The following is a 25308-nucleotide window of genomic DNA, read 5'->3' as shown; positions in this document are numbered from 1 at the left end:
GACCAGTGTTGTTCGTTCCTATGAGTAGCGCACCAATAAAGTTTAATATGAACCAACTAGGCCCATTAGCAGCTTTACTTACAAGACATTAGCTCGATCTTTCCTTGTCTTAATACCACATACATATATATATATATATATATATATATATATATATATATATATATATATATATATATATATATATATATATATATATATATATATATATTGTTACGAACGTAGGTTGCGTTGGCTCCGCAGAATAAAGATTTAAGAGAAGTGGACACTTCTACAGGGACATATTTATTTATCAACGTTTCGACCGCGGTGCGGTCTTCTTCACGACTGTAGTGGTCCTGCACCGCGGTCGAAACGTTGATAAATAAATGTGTCTCTGTAGAAGTGCCCACTCCTCTTTTATATATATATATATATATATATATATATATATATATATATATATATATATATATATATATATATATATATATATATATATATATATATATGTGTGTGTGTGTGTGTGTGTGTGTGTGTGTGTGTGTGTGTGTGTGTGTGTGTGTGTGTGTGTGTGTGTGTGTGTGTGTGTGTGTGTGTGTGTGTGTGTGTGTGTGTGTGTGTGTGTGTGTGTGTGTGTGTGTGTGTGTGTGTGTGTGTGTGTGTGTGTGTGTGTGTGTGTGCGCGTGCGTGCGTGCGCGTGCGTGCGTGCGCGTGCGTGCGTGCGTGCGTCGCTGTTTTACATGAATCACAAGGCAAGAGCCCCCATTCCAACCTATACTTCATATAGGGCCTCCAAGATCGCTAACGTTACACCTACCAGTGTAACGTACTGAAAAAAAAAAATCTGAATTGACCATATTTCATCGCAAATCGACTCCTACCTGCATCTTACACGCAGAGCACCAGTTCGAGTCTGACTTGCAGCAATGAATGCTTTTTTTTTCTTTGAGAATGGAAAGCTATGGGAATGTTTTTTTTTTCTTTTTATTATACACTAGCGGTGAAAACGATTAGTCACCGAGCACCGGAGTTTCGCTTCTCGTAGAAAACGGCTGAGCGCGCAGCTACGAATTTTTTCTTTACAAATCGCGCGATTCCGCAGCTATATATATATATATATATATATATATATATATATATATATATATATATATATATATATATATATATATATATATATATATATATATATATATATATATATATATATATGCGAGCACTCACCGCAGGCGCTGGAACTTCGGGCCGGGGTTGCGATTCCGGCGAAGCTCCGTCGGCGTCGGCGGGGACATTCGGCGAACCTGCGCGGAGGCAGTCACGAAGGACACGCCGTGAACAACGCGCGCAAACAGCTGAGAGCGCACAGAGTAAGCAAGCAGAGAGAACAAATCAAGAAACTAAAAAGATCGCCTGCTTCTTTAAAGAAAGTGCCTGCGGCGCATGCGCAAAGGTGCACACGGTCTCGCGAGCAGCCGGTTCAGCGTTGCGATTGCAATACCGAATACGTTGACTGCAAATGATGTCACAATTACAATGTCCGATAACAGTTACCGCTTCCCGAATTGAAAGCAATGCACTGAGCTCGTTCGGGACAACAATTGAGCAACAACTACACGCCAACATACCTTTGTCGACACTTGCCGCAGTTATACTAACGTCGAGCTTTTAAAACAAGCAGAAGCAGCAAATCTGTGTGCGGGAAACCACGATACGGTGCACAAAAAAAAAATAACAGAAACTAGGGACAAGCACAAAAGAGTGCCAAATGGGAAACTCAGTCCCCACGCGAGACAACGTCACTGAATGACGACACTGCCCATCAAGGGCCCACAATATCTGGACAAACGTATCTAGTCTGCACGGCTGCCACCACGTACCGCATGGCGCTGAACATCGAAATTTACCCCGGGTGTTTTGAACATTTGTACACCTGCAAGAATTTCATATGGCCGCCAGAACTAGTCGGTGCGAGCGCAGAAAGCATAAGATGCCGCAGCGTGTATAGGAAGAGTATAGCCACTATAGTATTGTCAGCATATTCGCCCGCCATCTCAGCGCACTCTTTAGTTTTGTCTCAATTACAAAAAAAAATTAGAGGGCATAGCTTTAATGAGTTAATGCCCATTTATGCGGAATTGGTCACTTTCAACTTTGCAATCATGGGTACCTGGGAATCCTCACGCCAGTCTTGCCGCAATGATGCAGTGGTTAAGGGATGCATTAAAGCTGCGAACTGGGCGAGTTGGTAATGATTCATATTTGAACAGCGCAATAAAACAGGACACAACGAAGAAAGGACACCACAAGCGCTGACTCGCAACTAGATTTTTAATTCAAGTCAAAGCATCTTAAATACTAAGAACGCCAAACACAAACAAGAGGGAAAACCAAAAGAAAACAACACAAGCTGCTAATCATGCCCACAAAGGTGACAATCAGCACGAGCGCGAGACTACACATCTTGGCCGGATAAAAACATCATCTCTTTATCAGTTAGTGTGACAGAAGGATCACTAATGCAGCTATCAGGTTCCAAGCGGATGTGAAAAGCCTCCAAAATTTCCCGCGTTAGGCTGTCATTATGTTTTCCTAGGATGACGGTGTTAGACAACAGAGGGGTGCAAGTACAAGGGATGCGCCCTGCGATTGCAAGTGCCTCAACCGGTGGGGCTTGTGTGACCCAAGTCCCCAGGGATCTATGAATCTAAAATATAGGGAATCACCTTCTGCATATATGAGAATTTGCCCATTACGCTATCGCGTCATGCCCTTAAGGCGCAGCTATATATGAGTGTCACCTCCAATTTTGTAAACATACATTCACGGCGCGCAAAGCATTAGAGAGATTTAGCACAGCCGGACAGCCGCACGGCCAATACGGTAACGAGTTGCCGTTGCTACCGTTGCCGCACTTGTCAGGTGAATTTTTTTTTCTGCCGTACGGTCCCTTTTATCGTAGTTAGCGTAGTGACCAATACGACAGGGCTAAAGCTCTCTATTGAGAGTGTTGCAAAGCGTTACCGCCTACCGTTGTTCGTACATCGGTATGCGGTTGCGTTGTGCGGTAGCGGTATCTCTATACAGACACTATGTGCTAAAACTCTCCATTAGCAGCTCCCTGCGCATGTTGAAGCCGACTGGCACGGCTTGTCGGTGGTGAAAATTCAGCGCTGCTGGCGATGCGATTCCCACTCGGAGTCGTGCGGCAGCGCACGGCTGTATTATATCGGCGACGGGCTATTTTCGAGCAAACCTGCACGAACTTGGCTGGAAGATATACATTTATACTTGAATCCGTCTATACAAGCATTTCGTGGTCTTAAAATAAGCACGGCGAGCGCTTTTCTTGGAAACGCGCCGGCTGCGTTCGATATGTATAGACGTGCGACACGCCGCTCATGCAGAAAAAAGCACGCGCACGACAATGCATAGCGTGCGACGATTGGAACACTCGCCTGTGCGCTATCGTGCTTCTTTTTTGTCAAAACCAATGTGGAGTCCCAGCCGCGCTATCTTTATCATCGGAAGGCGCCCGTCTCTTTTATGGGGCTGCAGGTTCACATGTGCCCCCAAAAGGTTACGCTGAGAGATTGCAAGAGAGATTGTTGTCTTTCGTCAAATAGAGCTATAGGTATTTGCTTAGAAACGCACAGAAAGCGATCCCATATTGAAGGCTCTAACGGGACTTCTTACCAATAATGCAAACAACAGTTTGCCTATCAGTCCTTTATCTACACACCTGGACGTAAAGTAGTTAGAGCAGTTCTTTTCGAAAGAGGAAAAGTCTGTTCCACATTGCACTCCGTTTTCAACAGTCTACCGCACTCTCCGGGTATAGGCCAGAGTCAGTCCCAGGCGTAGTGTACTCTCTGCACGAGTCAAAGCACTGCCCCAATGTGAGTTTCATAAAAAAAATATTCGGTCTATTTCGTCGTCTAAAGTAGATGTGAACATCAAACGCGCTGCAGGAAAGACCTCTATAGGGCATTCTAGGACAGTTCATAGATGGTGGTAGCCGTACTCGAGTCTTTAGAAGCTTCTGTCAGCAGTTTTCTTCCATAAAATAAATGCACAGTCGTGAGTCAGCGCTCTGTCTGTCTACCTCTTTTGTTCTGTCTCAGTCATGCTGTGTCTTTACCCGATGAACATGTCGCAGTTGCCGTAGTTAACTTACTAACCTTTTGCAAACTTTTCTTGGCTCGACAGCGCGCTTGGCGCTTTTGGTGTGTATAGCGATTCGCGTGGCCAGCGCCGGTATAACATGCCAAAGGCGGCGACAGCGCGCGCTACACAAACGGCTGGGATCTTCGCCTCGGCCGGACGCCGCCGCCGCTCCGTCAACCGGGATTTGTGGCGCGTGCTGGTGCCATCTTCTCTTCCGTACGCGGCTGATGCCGGCCACGCGGGTCCGGGTACAAACGCTTGAAGTGCCGCCTCGTCCAGCGGCTTCACTTTTGTAGCGAGAGCTACACTGGGCTACCAGTCGAGCATTTCGCCGTGAGCCAGGGCAGACAGTTGTGCGCATGCGCCGTTACCATGGCAGCCGGAGAGGAGCAGAAGGTGCGGCGTGCACTTCGCTGTCGCGGCGGCTGCGTGTCCGCTCCACCGTCGAAGCCACGCGTGACGTCACGCGGATGAGCAGTTGTGCGCATGCGCCGATACCATGGTAACCAGAGAGACCCCACAGGTGCGCCGCGCGCTTCGTCACCGCCTTGCCGCACGCCGCTCTACCACCCGAACCGCGTGTCGCACGTGCAGGATTGAGTATAAAAGGCGGTGATGTAATGCGTGGCTGATATCATACCTGATATATAACTGATATCAGGTATGATATCTGATACCTGAGTTAATATCTGCAGCGGGTCCTTGGACCTAAGATCTTAAACTTATTTTTGGAATATGGAGGAGTGAGTGCTGGGCTTGAACTCTGGCACGGGCCTGCCCGGTATTGCACTGTCTCCGGGATCGGCCCGGGGCATTTTAGCGCGGCACGTCTTTTCTTTCACTCTTTACTCTCCTATCATTTACCCCTCCTACTTTCTGCACGCGGCAGTGAGCGTGGCTCGGTTTGAGCCAGTAGGCAGGCCAGTGCACTTTCCTTTTCCTTCTTCCTATCAGCAACATCAGTCAGTCATCAGGGTGGCTGTATCACAACGTTTTGACATGGATGTAGAGAAGGAGAGTCCAGCCGCTGCTGAACGGCGGCATAGATAAGAGAAGATTAACTCTTCCGATCCTGATGTTGTCGCCTGGCAGTTGGCTGATCAACAAAGAGAGAATGAGCGCAAGAAGGCGAAGAGAGCAGCGGAAACGCCCGAACAGAGAGAGGAACGGCTTGCCAAATGGAGATGCCAGACTGCCGAGCGTAATAGACGGCGCAGAACCGCCGAGATGGAGTCCAATGTCTCGTTGCTTAACATACAGTGGCCACAACAAGCTCAGCTAGGGAAACGTACCTCTCGCTACGTACATCCTGGCATAGCCACTGCCAATTTTTTCGTACTGGGAAGCACATCCAACGTCTCTAGCTGTTTAATAGGCACTCCCCTTATAAAAACATCTTTAGATAGTCTATAGACCGTCCATAGACTTCTGTCTCTAAAGTCTATACACTCTCTATAGACGAACCCAAGGGAACAGTCTATAGGCAATAAAATCCTATAGGCAACCTATATGTTTATGGATATACAATTTTAGTAGACTTTTGTCTACAGACAGTCTGTGCGTGCACACATTAATAGACAAAAATAAATGTCTATAGAAATGCAACAGAGTCTATAGACCATTTTTATAAGGGTCCGCTGACAGAGCCTTTCGGTGTGGGATCAAATCCCGCCGCGGCGGCCACGTTTCGACGGAAACGAAATGTAAAAGACGCCAGTGCATTTTCAACAGTAATGTAGTTATCACTCAGAAGAATAAGCGACTGAAGAATTTTTTTTTTAGAGATGAAGGTCACAAGAGACTGCAGCAGGCTTTCGTACGTTATACAAGTGGAGAGGATTGAAACACCAACCAACTTCGTTTGTCGGAGTTTGCAGATTGCTCTGCTCCCTGCCGAAATGGGATGAACGCGGGGTTTGTTTCCTCGCAATAATGACGGAGTAAACAGCTGCTGAAGAGAGTAAAGCAGGCTGGCGTTTACTCCTGTCGTGTGGCCTCTAATTTTCGGAGTATAAGCCCACACAAGGTCAGCACCTGTGACAGTTTATTGCTCGTACTTCTCGCCTATTCAACTTCATGCTCTGCATTCTTCCCATTTCTTCCCTCCTATTTTTCTCTTCTAAGCTATGTGCGCGGTTACCTACAAGCCCTCTTTTACTCCACCATACCCTGTATATACTTTCTCTCGTTTTGTTGCTTCTGTTTGTCACCAGTTCTTATCTTTTCTGGTATCAGTATCTTAAGGACCAATTGCGGAACAAGGAAGATATACCACTGCAGAGCACGCCATCTCTTGACGTATCCTATCTCTGCCTTTCCTGACTCGGTTACTCCCACTTCTTTCTGAAGTTGCAACACGTTACGTAACTCTCTCTTTAATTACGTTTTGGCTACACCCCATCATTTTGGCATTATCGCACAGTTAGGCCTATGTGAGGATACTTGCTAGTCAAGATCGGTGGTTGTGAATGCGTGCCATATTTTTCTTGAATTCATCTATGTATTTCTTACGCACAGTCGGCTCGTGCAAATCCAAATTCCTCGCGGCACAAATTTTGCGGGTTCGGAGAGCTGCTCCTGACCGCCGACTGGAATACACCACAAGTTTATAGGTATACCTAGAAAGACATACAAAAGTATATGCCTGGTTGTGTGCGTGCAAATAGTACGGTGCAGACCTGTTAGCAGGTGCACACATAACTAGGAGCTAGGTACTGTGTACACCTGTTAGGTGCACACAGAAAAAAATCCCACGATGTGTTTTGCGGGGCAGCCCGGCTCTGAGGGATCGCACATTCACGTCATACCGACAAGAGAGATGAAAGTTCGGCCCTATCCCCGACTTCAGGCTTGACCTGTAGGGTGATGTGTTCGGTGCACACCTAACAGGTGTGTAATCGTGTGATTTTTTACTCGTTCTCTTTATTTTGTGCGTGCGCTTGCATGCACAGGATAATCAGAAAATGGCGCGGTAGCTGCCTTTGCATACCGTAGTTCACGTACAGTTTTTGCCAAAAGTAACCAGGCTGCATGGTTTCTCCCTCATATAGGGAAGTTCCTACGGCTTCAATAAAAACCAAACGGTATTGGAAGGTGTTCTCCTTACCTCACAGTGATTTATAGCTTGTTGGGTGCGATAAGTGTTCCGCTATTCCACTGAGAAGCAAACCGAGCAGCCTGGTCACTTTTGGCAAAGACTGTACTATCGGGGACAGAAGTCTCCAGAACGCAGGAAAACCGATCTAGGCGCTTATAGGCACCGCGCCTGCAAACGAACATCCAATTTCACTGGCCGACATTGGAGCGCGTGAATGCGGCTGTCATTTCCGCAAGTTTGACTTGGATCAAAACGCCTAATAACGGAGTTATCGGCTTTTGATCCCGATCATGTGTCCTGGATACTTTTGTCCCCGATAGCACGTGAGCGTCGTCTTCAAGCGTTATCTCTTCGCTACAGATGTGCTGCTGCATTTCAAGCCATCAGCGGTTGCCTTAAAAGAATCTTCCCCAAGTTATTCAACGAGTTTCCTATTTCTCCCGTGATACAGCAATTGTGACTGCTACTCCAAAACTACACTTGAGTACAGAAGGGCTGTCAAGCATGCAATTCTGGAATGCACCGACGGCCACACGACAGGGCCAGAAAGCTCGCTGGTAGACCTGAAATCAGCATTTAATGCTATTTTGATGCGGCAAGCGCAACAGATATAGTATACAGCTCAGAGAAGCACATCACGTCACAAAGAGCATCGCATGCAGCACATTTTTTTTTTTAATACAAGGACAGCGCTGCCTGTTAATTGAAACTGAGATGGAACGTCTTTTCTGTTGTGTGTATACGTGTTAGCATGGATTAGAGATCAAAGGCGCCTTAATGATGCATGCAGAATTCAAGAGTTGAATTGAATTCATTCAATCGGGCGGATGCAGGTAATCGACGTTCTGTTGGAGTGTAACACAGTGGACACAATAAGGAAAGGGAAACCCAAATCGGGGCGGCCCCAAGTGGCCAGGTATAGAATGAAGAGATAAGTTAATTTGCTTGGATGGCGTTAGTTATGAATGGCGTCGTACAGGGGCTCATTTTTAGCATATCTATACTACCAAAACAGAGCAGTTCTGCCACACCCGCCATACCCCCAGTTCTACCGTGCCGTGGCCCAGTTCTGAAAGTGCTCCCGCGGAAGCAACTCATTCACCAGTAACATCATGGTGAGAACGACTATATAGCGCTGGAATTCGCAGAATTCTTGACGGTCGCCCGAAAACTGCTTTCTTTTTTCTGGCGCATCTTTTTCGGAAGGCCGTTTCGCAGTGCAGGTTTACCTGCATGATGATGACTACCCTGTGGATGTGTACCATTTCCTGGCACAATAGCAACTATGGAAACACAGCCCAGGAACGTGACATTGTATTACCGGCTACGATTAGCCGCATGCACAGCCAGCGCAGTAATAAAAACTGCGAGCAAAATGAGCGATGGCGCGCTGCCAGTGCAAGCAAATACACCGCGCGCTATCTGCAGGAACACTCGAAGCAATAATCGCTGACGCTCTAGCTAGCGTGCATGCCTGCATGGAGCGACGGCCCCCCCGCATATAAACGGTTTCAACAAACAGTTTCACTCCGCGCGACGGTGAAAGAAAATTTCACAAGCTTTCCCGCTAGAAGAAATCTATGTAGTAAGTGATACGTCCGTCAAAAACAGGAATGGGTGCCTTTTTTTAATCCTTTCATTGGTGGAGAGAGAAAGCAAGAAATAATAACCGAGAACAAAAGTAGCCAGACCTCGGCAGCGGCGAAAGATCTAAATTTGCTCGCCAGGAGCGCGCAGAATGGACAGGGGTGTCCTGTGCGGTAGCGTATATGAGCGCGGACTGCGAACTTGGGTGCGTATGTTGCGAGGATGACTAGGAATATGGGAGAGGCCATTGACCTTCAGTGTAACCAGTTCGTTCGATGATGATGATGATGATGATGATGAGCGGGTATCTCTTGGAGGTTCCAGATGGTTGCCGGCTCCTAAAGGCAGTGTCACTCTTGTGGCACTTTTTTGGAACACCTCAAAACTTTCCTTCCGGTCATCGCGTACACTTATGTACGGAGCAAGAAAACGCGGCTATGAATGAATTGAAAGTCAACGCGTAAATATTGGTATCATTCCTAGTACACGTCCAGCTCTCCTAGGCATCGGTGTTCCTATTCAAGCTCCCACAGGGAGCGGAGTTGCGCGAGTTTTCTCCGCGTCGCTCGTAACACTATTCGCGGAGCGGCGACCTCATGATCACGCTGACTTTCAATGCGTTCCGATTCGTTTCGGCTCATACCCAACGTGTGAGCCGGATGGGGCCTGCCGCTGCCATCTTGAGCGCAGTCTGCCTTGTTACCCGACTGAGGGGGTGTTGTAGAGCCACCAGAAGGGGTGCCTCTAAACTGCCTTCTCGTGCGGCTCCTGCCACACGCACGGCGGCTTGAATAATAATAATTGGTTTTTGGGGAAAGGAAATGGCGCAGTATCTGTCTCACATATCGGCGGACACCTGAACCGCACCGTAAGGGAAGGGTAAAGGAGGGAGAGCAAGAAGAAAGGAAGAGAGATGTGCCGCAGTGGAGGGCTCCGGATTAATTTCGACCACCTGGGGATCTTTAACATGCACTGACATCGCACAGCACACGGGCGCCTTAGCGTTTTTCCTCCATAAAAACGCAGCCGCCGCGGTCGGGTTCGAACCCGGGAACTCCAGCTCAGTAGTCGAGCGCCCTAACCACTGAGCCACCGCGGCGGCTTGAATGCAATTTCCAGAAGTGTGGAAAGAAGCGGTTGATTCCGGAGCCCTCCACTACGGTGCCTCTCTCTTCTTTCGCTCCCTCTTTTATCACTTCCCTTACGGCGCGGTTTGGGTGTCCGACGATATGTGGGGCAGATACTGCGCCATTTCATTCCTCAAAAACCAATTATTATTATTATTATTATTATTATTATTATTATTATTATTATTATTATTATTATTATTATTATTATTATTATTATTATTATTAAAGAAACGGTGGCGCTTTATATATGTCATTGGTTTGGCTTATAGAGGGTTTAACGTCCCAAAGCGACTCAGGCTATGAGAGACGCCGTAGTGAAGGGCTCCGGATATTTCGACCACCTGGGGTTCTTTAACGTGCACTGACATCGCACAGTACACGGGCCCCTAAAATTCCGCCTCCATCGGAATTCGACCGCCGCAAGCGGGATCGAGCCCGCGTCTTTCGGGTCAGCAGCCGAGCGTCATAACTTACTCAGCCACCGCGGTGGGGCATATATGCCGTTGACTCGAGGGCTAAAGATGGAATGGAGTTAAGTGGTAGCCTGTTACTAAATAAATGCATGGCGATTTTTTAATGCTTACAGATTTTTATTTTAAAAAGCGTGAGATATACGTCGGCGCGGTACTCTCAGCAGGGCGGGCATTATGCACAGTACAAGGCAGCTCAAGACTACTAAATAACTGAAATAAGAATGGGGTGGAGCGCATTTGGCATGGTTCTCAGACATGAATGGCAGTTCACCAGTATCTCTCAAGAGAAAAGTATGCAACAGCTGTGTCTTATCGGTACTAGGCTATGGGGCTGAACGTGGAGGCTAACGAAAAGGGTTCACTTACATTGAGAACAACGCAGCAAGTTGTGGAAAGCAAAATAAAAGGTGAAATATTAAGAGACAGGAAGAGCGCAGAGAGGGTCAGGGAACAAACGCGGGTTAACGATATCCTAGTCGAAATCAAGAAGAAGAAATGGGCTCTAGAGGTGCATGTAATCGAAGATAAGATAACCGATTATCGTTGAGGGTAACTTACTGGATACTTAAGAGCAGGTAAGCGTAGCAGGAGGTGGCAGAAAGTTAGGTGGGCGGATGAGATTAAGAAGTTTGCGGGGATACGGTGGACGCAGCTGGCACAAGTCAGGGTTAATTGGAGAGTCATGGGAGAGGCCTTTGTGCTGCAGTGGGCGCAATCAGGCTGATGATGATGATAATAATAATAATGAACTAATAATTTTTTTATTTGTTGGTTGCTTCTAGAACGCAAGATATTGCGAAACTTAAGGTCGTCAAAATCGAAGCCGAGCCCGGTTTATAAATTTGCAAAATCGGCATTGTGGTTCGAAATGCAGAACTAAAAAATTTTTGAAAGCTCGTAGAGTTGGCTTTCCCGCGTTGCACATTTATAAATTGGCGTCGCTGCGCGTGATAAAATCGCTGAAATCGCATTCACTTCTACTTCACCTCAACGCGCTTTCAAAAGCGTATTTTTGGCACTTATTATATTTCGAACCGCAATGCCTATTCCGGAAATTTAAAAACCGGGGTCGCCTTCGATGATGATAGCCTTGGATTTCGCAATATAAGCTCGTGCCCTAAAATAAAAATGAAAGGTTGATCAGACAGGTTAAGTTGATTTTAATTGAGCTCTAGCACGTACACATGTCAGCATTGCTGTAATATCCACCTGCACAGACTAAATGTATAATGAACTTTAAAAAAAATTGGAGGACGCTTAAGCTTCGTCTTTAAGAGTGAGACGCGACTGCGTGTCGCAGCGTTGCCAAGAGTACACGGAACGCCATCGCCCGTTTGGCGCGACGCGTGGCCCGTTGGACAGTTTAAGGAAAGGACGCCTGTCTCACATATCTCGGCGGACACCCGAACCGGGCCGTAAGGAAGGAAAATTATATGAACAATTGCCTTTAAGGAAAGGAAATGACGCCTGTCTCACATTTCTCTCTGGACACCCGGATCGCGCCTTAAGGGAAGGAAAAATCTATCGCTCGATCGATCAGTCAATCGATCGGTCAATTAACTAATATATTGATCGATCAATTAATTAATCTATCAGTCAATGGTTAATTAATCAATTGATCAAATGGTCAATCGATCGATCAATTAATTAATCAATGATAACTAAATCGAACAAACAATGAATCAATCCTTAACGCTCGCGTTAAAATCCGTTCCGTTACGGCGCGGTTCAGGTCTCCACAGAGATGCGCCATTTTTCGCTCACGGCCAAAGACACCGACGACACCGGCTTTTCTGCGACACAAGCTCCTTAACGCTGCCGCGTTAATAAAGAACGAGTCATAAAAGCTACGCAAGTGAGCTGCGCTGACAAGTTCCTGGCGTTCGCGCGGAAAAAAATCAGAGGGCACTTACGGCTGCTTACGTGCTATGGAGGCGAAAGCATTAGTGTGCCATCGTGAGCGTTCGGCCTCGACGCAGGTTGAGCATTGAGATGTGAAACGAAGACGCGCCTCCGAACGCTGATCTATCAGACACTGAATCCACAAAGGTCGGAGTGAAACACTCGGACACTCTGTTCGAATAGCTGTCGCCAGCTCGCCTTCAACGTGACTAAGAAACTTATGCTATATGGAACGTTAAATCGTATGACACCACCCGCAACGGTGTACGGCGAACGGTTGCGTCATAATTTTAATACGAAAATTGGTTTTCGAGGAAGGGAAATGGCGCAGTAACTGTCTCCCATCTCGGTGGACACCTAAACCGCAAGGTGCATATGTCGTCGGTTCGAATCCCTGTCGTAAGCTAGCCTCCAAATTGGCTTGCACATGTATAAGCTAATCGTATGACACCACCCGGAACGCTGTATACGACAAACGGTTACTCACAATGTTGGTACGAATATAGTCGGGGAAACTGGTGCCACCTTGACGTCGACCAGTACGGGGAGGGGGGGGGGTGGGGGTATATAAGACGAACGGAATGTATATTAATGTCTGAAATTGCGGTGCACGGCTTGCTGTGTGCGTCCTACGGCCGCTAACAAAAAAGCACGAGCATCCGAGCGCACCTACTGTAAAAGGAACTACAATATTACTTACTGGGACAAGCGACGGCACAGCCGTCCGCTTCATATTAGGCCTTCATATTAGGTCCAGGCAAAATGGCTCAAACGTTGAGACAGAAGAACGGAAGCCGCAGTCAAGCTCTCAGGTTTGAAAAGGATTTTTTCTAAAACCAATTTTTGAAAACACGCAAACGAATTGAGCATGTGTAGGACAGTTTGACGTGTGTCAAACGCCAGCACGTTTCGTAACAAGAGTGGCATATGCACCTGTGTACAGCGCACTTGTTACTTAAGCTGAAGGTTTAGCTCGGATTCGAGTCTAGTTTTCTCAAGGATATACATATTCAATTATAAATGTCATTTAAACAAAATAATGAGCCGGTTTGAACTCTACATGGTACATCTATCTATAAGGAAGAACAGTCTGTTACACACACACACACACACACACACACACACACACACACACACACACACACACACACACACACACACACACACACACACACACACACACACACACACACACACACACACACACACACACACACACACACACACACACACACACACACACACACACACACACACACACACACACACACACACACACACACACACACACACACACACACACACACACACACACACACACACACACACACACACACACACACACACACACACACACACACACACACACACACACACACACACACACACACACACACACACACACACACACACACACACACACACACACACACACACACACACACACACACACACACACACACACACACACACACACACACACACACACACACACACACACACACACACACACACACACACACACACACACACACACACACACACACACACACACACACACACACACACACACAAGAAATAATTCAAGGCCTCTATACAGTCCACTTTAAACGCTGCAATATAATGGCGCGCTATATATAGTGCGCCGTTATTATTTTTGCAGCGTTTAAAGGAGATGGCAATGACCGTCTTCCGATTGCTGCGCCGAAAAAAAAAACTGCATAATAGTTTCAAAAAATTCTCATTAATTTCCGCTGCGGGTACACCAAATTTTGAGAACGAGGAGTCAATGTTTGTTTTCTTTCTAATTAAGCACCTGATGGCCGCTTTCCATAATGAACTGTGCTCTTGTATCAAAACGCTGCTTCTATCAGTTCACAGCTAGAGTACTTTTTTTTTTTACTATAAAGAAATTTCGCCTAATCTTGAAGAGCATTTCATAATATGAGTGCTTGTGCGTTTCAGATGTGGAACGCAGAACAGAAAAACTAAAGTCGCGCTATAACTAATGGTTCCTCTGAACGCGGACATTAAAGGTCACGTTGACAAAACAGAGAGAGAAAAAAGAACGCGGACACGTAGCTGTGACAGCCTGTTTCGACGCCACGGTAACATATCAGTACTTGATGCCAAGTGCACAGAGCCGCGAGTCGTTAAGTATACGTGTGCAGTATACCTCGAGGTTGCCCGGGACACTGCATCCGATATAGCAGTGTTTGACAGGATGCAATAGATGGCTTCAGCCTTGCACAAACGCTTCGAAAGGGCACGTATGTACGCAAGGACAACCTTCTTGTTGCAAATGTATAGGCAAAGCTTGAACGCAGTAGATTTTTTTGAGAAAATTAAACATCCCGTTTGAAATGTTCAATCAGCAGCAGAAACGAACTGCTGAGGAAAGGAAACTATCGGTAACGAAACCATGCACTGCTGCAACCCTTTGTATACACCGCATTTAATTGCAACTGGATGTAGCGAGGAGGTATATATACTCCGTTTCATACATAGCCGGCAACGCTGCAGATGCTGCGGAAGTAGTGCGCCCAGGAAACCATATTACTGCGCCAGGTATCATTCGTTTCTCTCGAAGTCTAGTTCAGTGTTTCAACGAAAACAAGGACCGGCAAAACATGAAAAGCTAGCACTGATGTTCACAGTGAAAGCAATGAGGCGCCCAGCGTTCGGCCTTTCTGGCTATAAGTTTACCTGAGTTCGCAATACTTTTTAGGCGCGGATGGAGTCGGGGCGATTTGCCCTGTCAGCCGCGTATCATACCGCCACATGTCATTCTTCTCGAAGTCTCGACCAGTCGCAGGACGAAAATGTGGTAAGAGGTAAATGAAGTGCAGGAGGTTCCCAATTAGGTACCTGAGATTTGTCGAAACGAAATACGCCCGTGTTGCACCTGTACTCACTCTGGTTATGTGGCGAACTACTTTTCGGACGTGGTCTTAGCTTGCGCGAACAGGTTTGCGCTATCTTTGGCAGCGTTGCCTGCTATGTATGAAACGGATTATAATCTCAAAAACACCAACCCTATACCCCTCTCCCAAGACGAGGGTGACAAAGCAATAGATGTAATGCGTTACGGCGCACCTGCTACACAGTCCAGTGCCGTCGACGTGGCTCAACTCAATCCGATGAAGACCGCCCTGTAAAACGTCGGACTCACGCATACGCTTACCGCCGGCTATGCAGTTCCAGCGTTTAATGTTTGGCCGCAGGTATGGCGCACCTCTTACGTAATTCCAGAAAAGTAGAGGATTCTTCAAATAGCGTAAGCATTACTGTGGCTCAGTGCTGACCCTACTCGGTTGTGCGCAAGCTCGCCCATAAGGAATGTTCATCGTGCCATGTGTCCGCGCTTACCGTTTGACACGCAACTCCCAAGACGAGCCTGCATTATTTCGCTAAGTGCCGAAACCGGCAGCAAACGCCTCAAAAGGCATGTTTCCTGCCTTGGTGAGTCGCCTAGCGCTAAGTATAACCTACGAACCGTGTGTCTACAAAAAAAAAATAAAGAGCATTCAACCATTATTGCCCTTCAGCAAGTAATAAACAAAACGAGGAAAAAAAACAGGAAGCGAGACCACACAAAATGACAGAAGCCGAAAAGCAAACGCCAAGCCGCGCTCGTCAGAAGAGAAAAACATTGCAACGCGCAGAAACTATCACCTAGCGGGATCAACCCGGTCAGAGCAGCCAGCAACTCACCGCCGCCCTCCCGGGTCAGATAGGAGCCCGAGTGGAAAGCCGAGGCGCAGCATCCCATGACACCCGCTACCGCGGCAATCAGCAGATGCCGCGCGCTTGGCTACGCCGTCACAAGTCCAGATACGCTCCTCACTCCACAACCACCGCACACTCAAGCACACGAGAAGCAAGAGCCGGGACTTTCGAACGGTGCAAGACAGACAAGGACAAACAAGAGACGCAAGAACTAGAACGGCGACGACGTCGGCACCACGTCGAAAACGTCAAGACACCCAGGCACGGAGCACGAGACAAATAAAGGAAACAATAAAACGAGCGAAAACAGCCCGCGGTCGGCAGCGCGGGGTTTCAGGTCCTTCGGGCAACGGAACTGGAAGGGCGCAGAAGGCTACTTGGGAGACGAAGAGTCGTAGAGGCTATCAGCTCCGAGAAGGGGGCGGGGGTGTCGGGAGGGGGCAGGGGGGAGGGCAGAGGAGGGGCAACCGGAGAGGGCGACGGAACTACGTGAGCACGCTAGAGAGCTCGAGTGAAGAGAGAGAGAGAAAGAAAGAAAAAGAGCGCACACGCGCAACGTCACCCGCGGAGTCAATGTCAAGAGGCTCGCGAACGTCAACAGGCGGCGGACAGCATTAATAAAGCCGAGGCCCCAATTTCAACTTGGACGCGCACGTGCCCCCGCCGCTGGAGCGGCAGCAGCGGAGGGCGGAGGCCCGAAAACAGCCTTTTTGGTGCCGCTCGCCTCCGGCGGCGCCATATTGGCCTTCCGCCGAGGCTAAACGAACTCGAAGAACTCAAAGTCAGCAGAGCAGCGGCTGGCCGGGCCACAGCCTCGACAGGAGGTTCGCGCACGCCACATAACGTCGAGGGAAAGAAGGACACTGGAAAGAGGAGGAGAGAAAGGGGCTGGCTGGGGGAAAAGCCGAGCAATAAACGCTCACGAGGCAGACTAAAGTAATTAAAACAAAAGCAGAATCAAGCGAACGGAGGAGCAGGAGGAGGAGGAGAAGACTAAAAATAGGGCGCCCAGCGGGCCGCCAGGCTTCTCTTCTCGGCGCGTGGTCCCCAAACGCAGCACAGCCCCGCGGCCTCCTGGACAAGCTCAAAGCGGGGCGGCGCGGTCGGGGCAGCTCGGCACAGCGCTCCGCCGACGTCGTTCGAAGACGAACAAACTGTGCACATCCACCCCCCGTTCTCCAGTGTGTACACTAGATCGGGGCCCGGCTTGCGCCGCATCATCCTCGGCCGGCGTCGTAGCACGAGCTAGCCGATGCATCAGCGCATCCCCCTCCCGTCCGCCCCTCTTACGCCCTGCCGCTGCACATCCGCGGCAAGCGGAACAGCTCGATGACACAAGCGGTATCAAGGCGTACGGCTGGTCTTTAGCTCTAGACTGAAGAGGGGGATACCGCGAGGCCTTTCTCGTGTTTGCCGCCCCGTGTACGCACCGGTGTTTCTCGTCCCCGCTGTGGTCTCAGGGACCAGCAGCTCGAGTTTATGGCTCGTGGCCCACATGGAGGTCTATTCCGTTTTCCGGTCGGTGCTGTCGCCTACTCGACGCGTTGAGAAGCGTTAGGATATGCCTTGCAGGGTTGCATATGCACCCCATTTTGCTCTGTTTTTCTCTCTGCCGGTTTGAACAACGGCAGAATACAGGTAGGAGTAGTATGCACGGCTCCTGATGAAGAGGCGTCGCACAAGTCTAGCTGCGCAACCAAGACTCACCTAACGGTCAAGGAATTCAGCAGGCCATGGCTCGATCATATCTTTGGGATGTATAGGCGCAAAGGACATTGTTGAGCACTGCAGAAGCCACCTGACTCCTCATTGCCCCCTTCGCTATTGAGAGATCCATTGACCTATATCGCGCACATGCTAGAGTACTTGCGACGGAGTGCGTATACATAACAATTATGAAGTCGATTGATATTTCGTGAAACCTCCCTGCCATAGCCATCCGCTGAACGACGCATTGCCAACGTCAAAGGGGTTTTCCCCACCACACTTGAGTGCATCACGTCGTGTGTCACAACGGGCTGGCTCTTCTAACCGTACCCGTTCGGTCACTGCTGCACGTAATTATAAAAGCGTGACGGCGCGGGCGCGCGGCCTAATGATCGCGCGACGCCGTCGCCGACAAACAAATCCGCTCGTTGCGCGCATGTGCAGCGCGGAAGAGGAACCGGCAGAGGAGATAACGCTCCGGCGGCTCCGTCACGCTCGGCGTGACCGACGGGACTCGGGCCAATTAGGGAGGCTGCGGTCGCGGCCACCGGACCCGTTGGCACGCGCCCGCTCGAAGATGAGGGTGAATCGCATCGCGGAACGGTTGGCCATTATACCGGCTGCGATGCCGCATGTGCATGCTCACGTGCACCGTATACCCCGCCAGAAGGAACAAAGAGAACCCCCTGTTTGAAGGAGGATGAGTTCCATGGGCACTACGCCAGCAAAAGAATTACGTGCAAGTGATGAGCGAGAGGATACGAATGACGAAACTTCTTCCTCAGTTATTGTGTAACCTTTAGGCGTCCAAAGCGTTCGAGAAAAACAAGAAATCTCTTCGCAGAGTCACCTTCGATGTCTTGGTCGGCCCTTTCATACGCCGTCAGGTAGCAGTTTGGCGCCAACCTGTTTCCCCACGAAGATAAACCAACGTGAACCACAGAGCGGAGCCAGTTAAGGAAATTCGATGCGGATGGTGCAACTGACAGTTCAATCAGCCAGTCAGTCCTGCACAACGACTTTTTTTTTTTTTTGCTTGCACTGCAAACGCCTGGGACGTCCATAAAATGTGATGTCACCCAGCGAGTCAAAATCTGCAACTAGCAGAAATCACGCAACACACTTGGCCAAAACCAAACCGAAAGCGGATTTCTCAGTCTTTCACCATGTTTTGTAGAAATTCCTGCCTAATCTACCCTCCACCGCATAAATCTGTTCCAAAAGGTGACCAGGCTTTCTGGCGCAGGCTTAAAGCGGCGACAGTCACGACCCCTTTGCGCCTGTCCCGTCTCGCTTGCTATGTGTTGTCCTTTTCGGCGCTACATCCCTTTTCTGGAAACGACCCCTTCCCTTCTATCAATTATAACCCGCGGTGAAACTTCTCCTCGCTGCCACTCTGAACTGCCCAAACAAACCCAAGGCCCCGTGGCAAGGGTCAGGACATCAGGAGCGATGGGAGGCTGCTCTGAGCAGCTCGCTGCCGGAGATGCAGCTTCTGACAGTGGGCTGGGCCCGAGGGGTCGCCGAGGCACAACAGTGCCCGGCCATCTATAGCGGCCTGAGGGCCCATGCATTGCCGTCCTGCTTCCTCTTTTCGAACCTCCTCCCCTTACTCGGTTCCTTCATGAACCAACAAAGTTGTTACCTACTCTCTAGTTCCGCAAACGTCAGCTCTTTCTCTCGCTGCAACTTCTACAGCCCGGATTCGTTTCTCACACATCAATTTCCTCCACCATCAAAATCAAATGAAAGTAGTCTCGACTTCCGACGGTGCGTACCCACGAATCATTTGGACAGCCATCATTTGCATGCAGATAACTTATGCATGAAATTTGACGTCGAGACCCAGACGCGGAATCTAAGATGGTTGTTAGCACGTGTTGTCATAAAACTCATTTGCATGCACGCGTTAGCTGCACCCGTTCTACTTATACACTTTCCACGCTGCGCCTCCACAGTGATGACAGTGCATGCTGAGCGTCCTAAGCCGCATTCCTGACGCTTGTTTCTTTTGGAGGCATGGAAAATGTCGCAAAGTGTCCTCGGGTGCCGATAAAGGTGCGACGCTCCGACCTAACGAGAGAAGGAAATCGACAGCCTTGCGGGCATCTTGGGAGTAAACAGCTTGCCTCCCGACTCGCAAGGGATCTTTGACTTGCTGCATAGGTCAGGTGTTGTCGATAACTCGCCGCTAGTGTGAAGGCGTGCAACGGATCTGAGCGACCAAGGCCTTCAACGTATATGTCCCCATTCCGTAATCGTATATAGTCGTGTTACTGATCCGGAGTTCCCGGGTTTGAACCCGACCGCGGCGGCTGCGTTTTTATGGAGGAAAAACGCTAAGGCGCCCGTGTGCTGTGCGATGTCAGTGCACGTTAAAGATCACCAGGTGGTCGAAATTATTCCGGAGCCCTCCGCTACGGCAACTCCTTGTTCCATTCTTCTTTCACTCCCCCTTTATCCCTTCCCTTACGGCGCGGTTCAGGTGTCCAACGATATATGACACAGATACTGCGCCATTTCCTTTCCCCAAAAACCTATTATTATTATTATTATTATTATTATTATTATTATTATTATTATTATTATTATTATTATTATTATTATTATTATTATATAGTCGTGTATTACCCGAAGGAACAATACGAGCCAAATATTTCAAGGATTAATATGATTTGGTTGAATAACTATGCCAGTCCGATTTGATCGCTAACAGTGGCAAAAAATATTGCACTATACAGTGCGCCTTTTCTACAAAAAAAAGTGAATACTTGCTACAGAAATGAGTGAAAAGCTTAAGCGCGTTTACGCGGCGTACGTGCCTAATTTCGGCCAGTCACTTAAAACAGTAAGAACTAAAATTGAACTTTCAACGTAGATTAAACCGACGCAGTTTAGTCAGTTAATAATGGGCAGTCGCCAGGAAAAAGACTGTGTGCTCTCGCAGTGTGTCACGTGACAATTATTTTGTGGGCTTTCCTTTTAAATAGCAGAGAAGTAGCGTTTCACAATACGATATACTTTCAAAGACTCTCAACAACTTTCCACAGAACGGGGTCCAGAAAACAGCCGGTAATATAAATAATTTTTTTTTTCGCGTTGAACCATTTTTTTTCTAGGTGGGAGGGGACTACAAGCGGACCTAACTAAGTTTCTGTCAAGGTCTTACAGATTCTCCTTGGCGTTAATTCTCTCCGCCTCTTCCAAGAGAGAGTATGCGTCAATTGTATGGTAAACAGGATCCCAATGGTATCACAATCGGCGACTACTCCAGTAATTTTAACTATTAATCTTGCTTCCAACTGTGGAACCGGATGTGATTTTTCGAAAGCATGGCACTGGTTGCGTACTGCTTATCGGCCCACTAATTTGCTCACATCGCGTTCGTGGTATCGGTTTGCCCTGATGTCCACCAGCCTCTCGATCGGCAGAAAGTTGGAAAAATAAGTCTTAAAATCTTGCTTCCGGCACGTCCGATATAACCAGCCGCAAAAACCGAAATATCGCTTCGGAACCTGATATTGTTTCACAAGAACGGCCACTCTGCTTGCGCAAATCAAACGAATGGCCTTGGAGGCCGTCACATATATGTCGAGTAAATTTCTCAATCCAGAAATACATAGTTAAAGTTGTTTTGCAAGCTTACTGCATCCTCAGCCACACGAGAAAGCGCACAACTGCAAAGTTGTACAGTGTTAAGCGAAGTACAAAAAGAGTGGTATACTCTTTTAAAAACACCTTTGTAAAAGGAATAAAATTCCATACCCTGCAGCACGAGCGCCTCATTGGATCCACGGGGTTCCGTCTTTATATACTTTCGCGCTTGGTGGCGCCGTCTATCGGCCTTTTCTGCGATGGGCTCAAGGACGCGCGGCTGCTATCTCGCGCAGCAAGCGCGAGAGGCCGCAACCTCTCTCTCCCAATACGAGCGTTACGGAAGCTTTCGCACGGCATATAAAAAATCTGATAGCGCTCAATGTATCCCAATGCGCATGCACAACTCCCAGCCCGACTGTGCTATAGTCAGCGATATATCTGCGTACGCTAGCACCCTACATCGGACATCTGTAGCAAACCGGTAATGTGGTTTCGATAAGGTACATCGCGCAGGCTTGGAGTCATTTCACCAAGGAAAGGGGATGATCATGATGATGATGATGACAACGACGACAGTTACTAAACGACCAGACCCAAAGAGTAGGGTTTTAACATTAACCGCAACGTTTACTATCAAGCGCACGTCGTCTGCGGTGGCGCCGAGCATTGCGGAAAACTCGCACCTTACAACTTGGAAACCATGCGAGTGTCATGCGAGTTTAAACTGTAAAAAAAAAAAAGTCGACAATGATTACTTGGCTCGCGCCGGCTGAATAAAATAAAGGCTAATACCCGCTTGATAGCCTACATAAACGCTTTTACACATAAACCAAACGCAGTATTTTTCTTTTTTGTTTGTGTATGGCGGTTCCTATGGACCGCATACCCATTTCCCCTCCAGACATTCGTTGAAAGCCTAGCTTATAAGCTCCCAAGTTTTGATGCGTAGATGGGCCGGAACGGGAAGATAAGGGAGAATGTGCAGGAACGGTGCACGAATGTAAACAGCAGTCAGCAGACCTTGCGCTAGCTCGCTCGCTCGTTTGCCGTTACGGCGTGGGCGAGACCACCGGCAAATAAGCACTAAAGCAGAGACGAAGACGAAATAAAGGAAAACAAAACAAAAACAACTCGAGACACGAACGAGGTCGCGCATGCGGTGACGCAACGGATCGACCCCCGAGACTTGAGTCAGACGTCTGGAATCTCAGGGCCGAGGGCGGTCTGGTCGAGTCAGTTGCCGCGTGGTGCCAGGCCGGCTGGCGAGACTGACAATGGCCCGCGCCGGTTCTCCACCGGGGAAAGCGCTTTGAAGGCGCTCGACTAGAACAAACCGCTATGCAGAGGTATAGTGAACGAGGTCTCGGAAGAAGAACGAAGGGAGCGTAATGCTGCAGGGTTGCGGCACATATATTCTTTCGGCGCGAAAGCAGCGGCCAATGGATGCCCATTGTTGCGAGTTCACAATCTCCGGTGTTGACGCGACGAGGAATTGTTCTTTCGCGAAGCACCTAGGGTCACTTCGATCCACTATACATCACACCACAGAGTAAATATCGCGCTTTACCGCTCTTTATTACACTGCGAGAAACGAACAAACAAAGAAAAAAAACTGCTGGCATTTCGCCGCTGTAACAAGCAACATTCGGCAAAGGTGTCGTATAGCGCTTACCTAAAAAGTTAGAGGTTGTCAAAATAAACTAAACTATTTGCGATCGCGAGGCACGGGAAGAACCGAGAGGTTCGCGCGAAAACAAGTTTTCGCATTTGGTACTTGCCTTTTCGTGTATGGGAAATCAGAACTGGAGAAGTCGGGAATTGGGCCATCATGCATACGTGAGTTCGCTGGTAACACGCGGACGTGAACGCTCGCAAATGCTGCGCAGCGCAAACATACGAATTTACGTATTTCGCGACAACGCCAGTTATTCACTGCCGCTGGAGAAAACATGCATTCGCCAAACTTTAAAAAAAAATAGTAATAACGGCAAGTGAATCCGACGGTGTTTTCCACGCTACACCTTGACTTCGCTCCCAGGTCAATATTTGCCCCCGTACACTTCGCTTCACGGCCGGATTTCTTTGGAGCACAGCCCACGGGACTGACGAAAGTCCTGCAACGCTGTGGAACCAGAGCCAACATAGCCAATCAGATGTCGAACCTACAGAGGGCCTTTGGACGTCCGCCTCTCCTCGTCCCTCTCCAAATGGGGCTGCGTGAGACGCCGCAGTGGGGGATCAGGCCTAGAGAGATTTAGCACAGCGAAGATCTATTAGCCGAGACGTTTACCGGACGCTGCAGCTGCGCATGCGCAGTGGCCCCATATCTGACCAGCCTTTCCCATATAGCGCGCTAAGGAGGCGCCCAGTAAACCGGTATACATCTATTATGCTCGTACGTCTCCGCTATGCTAAATCTATCTATTGACCCTCTCGGGATTCGTCAGTGCGATTAAAGCCGCCCAGCACAAGGGTGGCATTCGCACTGCAAGTGCACCTAGTACAAAGGCGAGGCCGAGGTCGCTGAAAGAACAGGTACGTGGATTGAGCCCTTTGTATCGCAGACACCGCCTCCCCAGTACTGCACATTATCAAGACAGAGCATGTTCGGTCTTTGCAGACAACGGGTTTTGTTTCGTAGCCCTGTAGCGCAACACATACGCCGCCCCAAAAGCTCTAATCTGTGTATAATGCAAGAAGAAGCCTCACCGATCGAGACCCTTTGGTCGTTAGGGTTGGCGTAAGGGCTACACTATATGGCTGAGAAGCAAATCCCGTTTCCATGTTATAGTTTTGGCAGAAACAGTACTCAGTATACAGTCACTTAGCAGTGCACTCAGCGTAAACGCCACGTTTTTGCTTTCGCGCAATGAGGAGTAAACGATAAAAAGCGCCGCCGTTCTAACGACTCATCACAGCTGCCACGTGCGAGAATGAAAAATGAAGAAAGCCAAGCAAGAGTGGGTACGGCCCGTCGGGTGACTGGGGCGGCCCAGTCATTCGTCAAGGGGGTGAAACCGAAGGCCGGCGCAGGACTCGTGACATTATTGCAGAGCCAAACTGCGTGCCAAGGCCCGGACATTTCTCTTCTCCGCGGCGACGGCACTGCGCTGCTGCTGCTGCTCTTCGGCGCCGAGGACTGCTAAGTTTAGCCGGCGCGGCTCGTGGCACCGGCGGCGGCAGAGGCATGCACCGGACGCGCTTGCTGCAACCGGGCCGCGGGGAAGCGCGTCCGATCGGAAGTGCCGGTGCGGCACCACCGGGGAGACCTCGAGGCCAATTTGTCAGCTCCGCGACATCCGCAGCTACTGCACAGTATTCCGGCGACGACGGCGGGACGAGCGAAGAGTCGCGAATCCGGTGCGAAAACGGTGGCGCGGATGCTGCTGTGTTTGTGCTCCACTTCGGGCCGGAGTAATATCAAGAACCTACTCCGATACTATTCCTTGTCACCCTTCGTCACCGCCCGGCCCTTATAAAAATGGTCTATAGATAGTCTACAGACTTCGGATTGACTCTATTGCCTTCCTATAGATATAGCTTTATGTCTTTTCATAGTCTATAGACTGTCTATAGACAAATGTCTACTAAAAGTGTATGGCCATAAATCTATATATTGCCTATAGACTATTCTTTAGGGTTTGTCTATAGAGAGTCTATAGACTTTATAGACAGAAGTCAATGGACAGTCTATAGACTGTCTAAATAAATTTTTGTAAGGGGGGGGGGGGCACCGCTACGCCCTCTGAGTCGAAAGTATCAGCACACCGTGTTGCAAGGTAAATAGGGCGCGGCGAATGGTTCTAATGAATAGAACCGAATAGAAAGGGCAGCTTTATGAAGCCGACCATTGGCCAGGACAATGTCACTCTTCTAAGATACCACTTTCACCGTTCGCGGCGCGGGTAATCAAAGTTTAGACAGCCCCACAACAGGCAAG

The 25308-nt window shown here is 48.7% G+C and overlaps 1 protein-coding gene and 1 non-coding gene across 3 annotated transcripts in view; one reads left to right on the top strand and one right to left on the bottom strand.

The window, feature by feature from the left end:
• LOC144136707 (uncharacterized) overlaps positions 1-25308 on the bottom strand; it is a 48667-nt gene that overhangs the window by 9493 nt on the left and 13866 nt on the right. Inside the window, exons 1-2 of one of the 2 annotated variants that reach the window (XM_077669248.1) lie at positions 16050-16431; positions 1207-1283 (exon numbers count right to left, since the gene is read on the bottom strand). In XM_077669248.1, coding sequence (XP_077525374.1) covers positions 1207-1283; positions 16050-16107 — 135 coding nt within the window. In that variant the 5' untranslated portion in view covers positions 16108-16431. Of the gene's footprint in view, positions 1-1206; positions 1284-16049; positions 16432-25308 lie in introns of those variants that run through there. The other variant, XM_077669249.1, reaches the window with a different exon arrangement.
• Positions 4778-4961, top strand: LOC144095750 (U2 spliceosomal RNA). The gene has a single exon (XR_013306764.1). It is a non-coding gene; the product is annotated as a U2 spliceosomal RNA (small nuclear RNA).

Source organism: Amblyomma americanum, chromosome 6, assembly GCF_052857255.1.
Source record: "Amblyomma americanum isolate KBUSLIRL-KWMA chromosome 6, ASM5285725v1, whole genome shotgun sequence".
NCBI classification, from domain to species: domain Eukaryota; kingdom Metazoa; phylum Arthropoda; class Arachnida; order Ixodida; family Ixodidae; genus Amblyomma; species Amblyomma americanum.
This window is presented reverse-complemented; position numbering and strand designations above follow the sequence as displayed.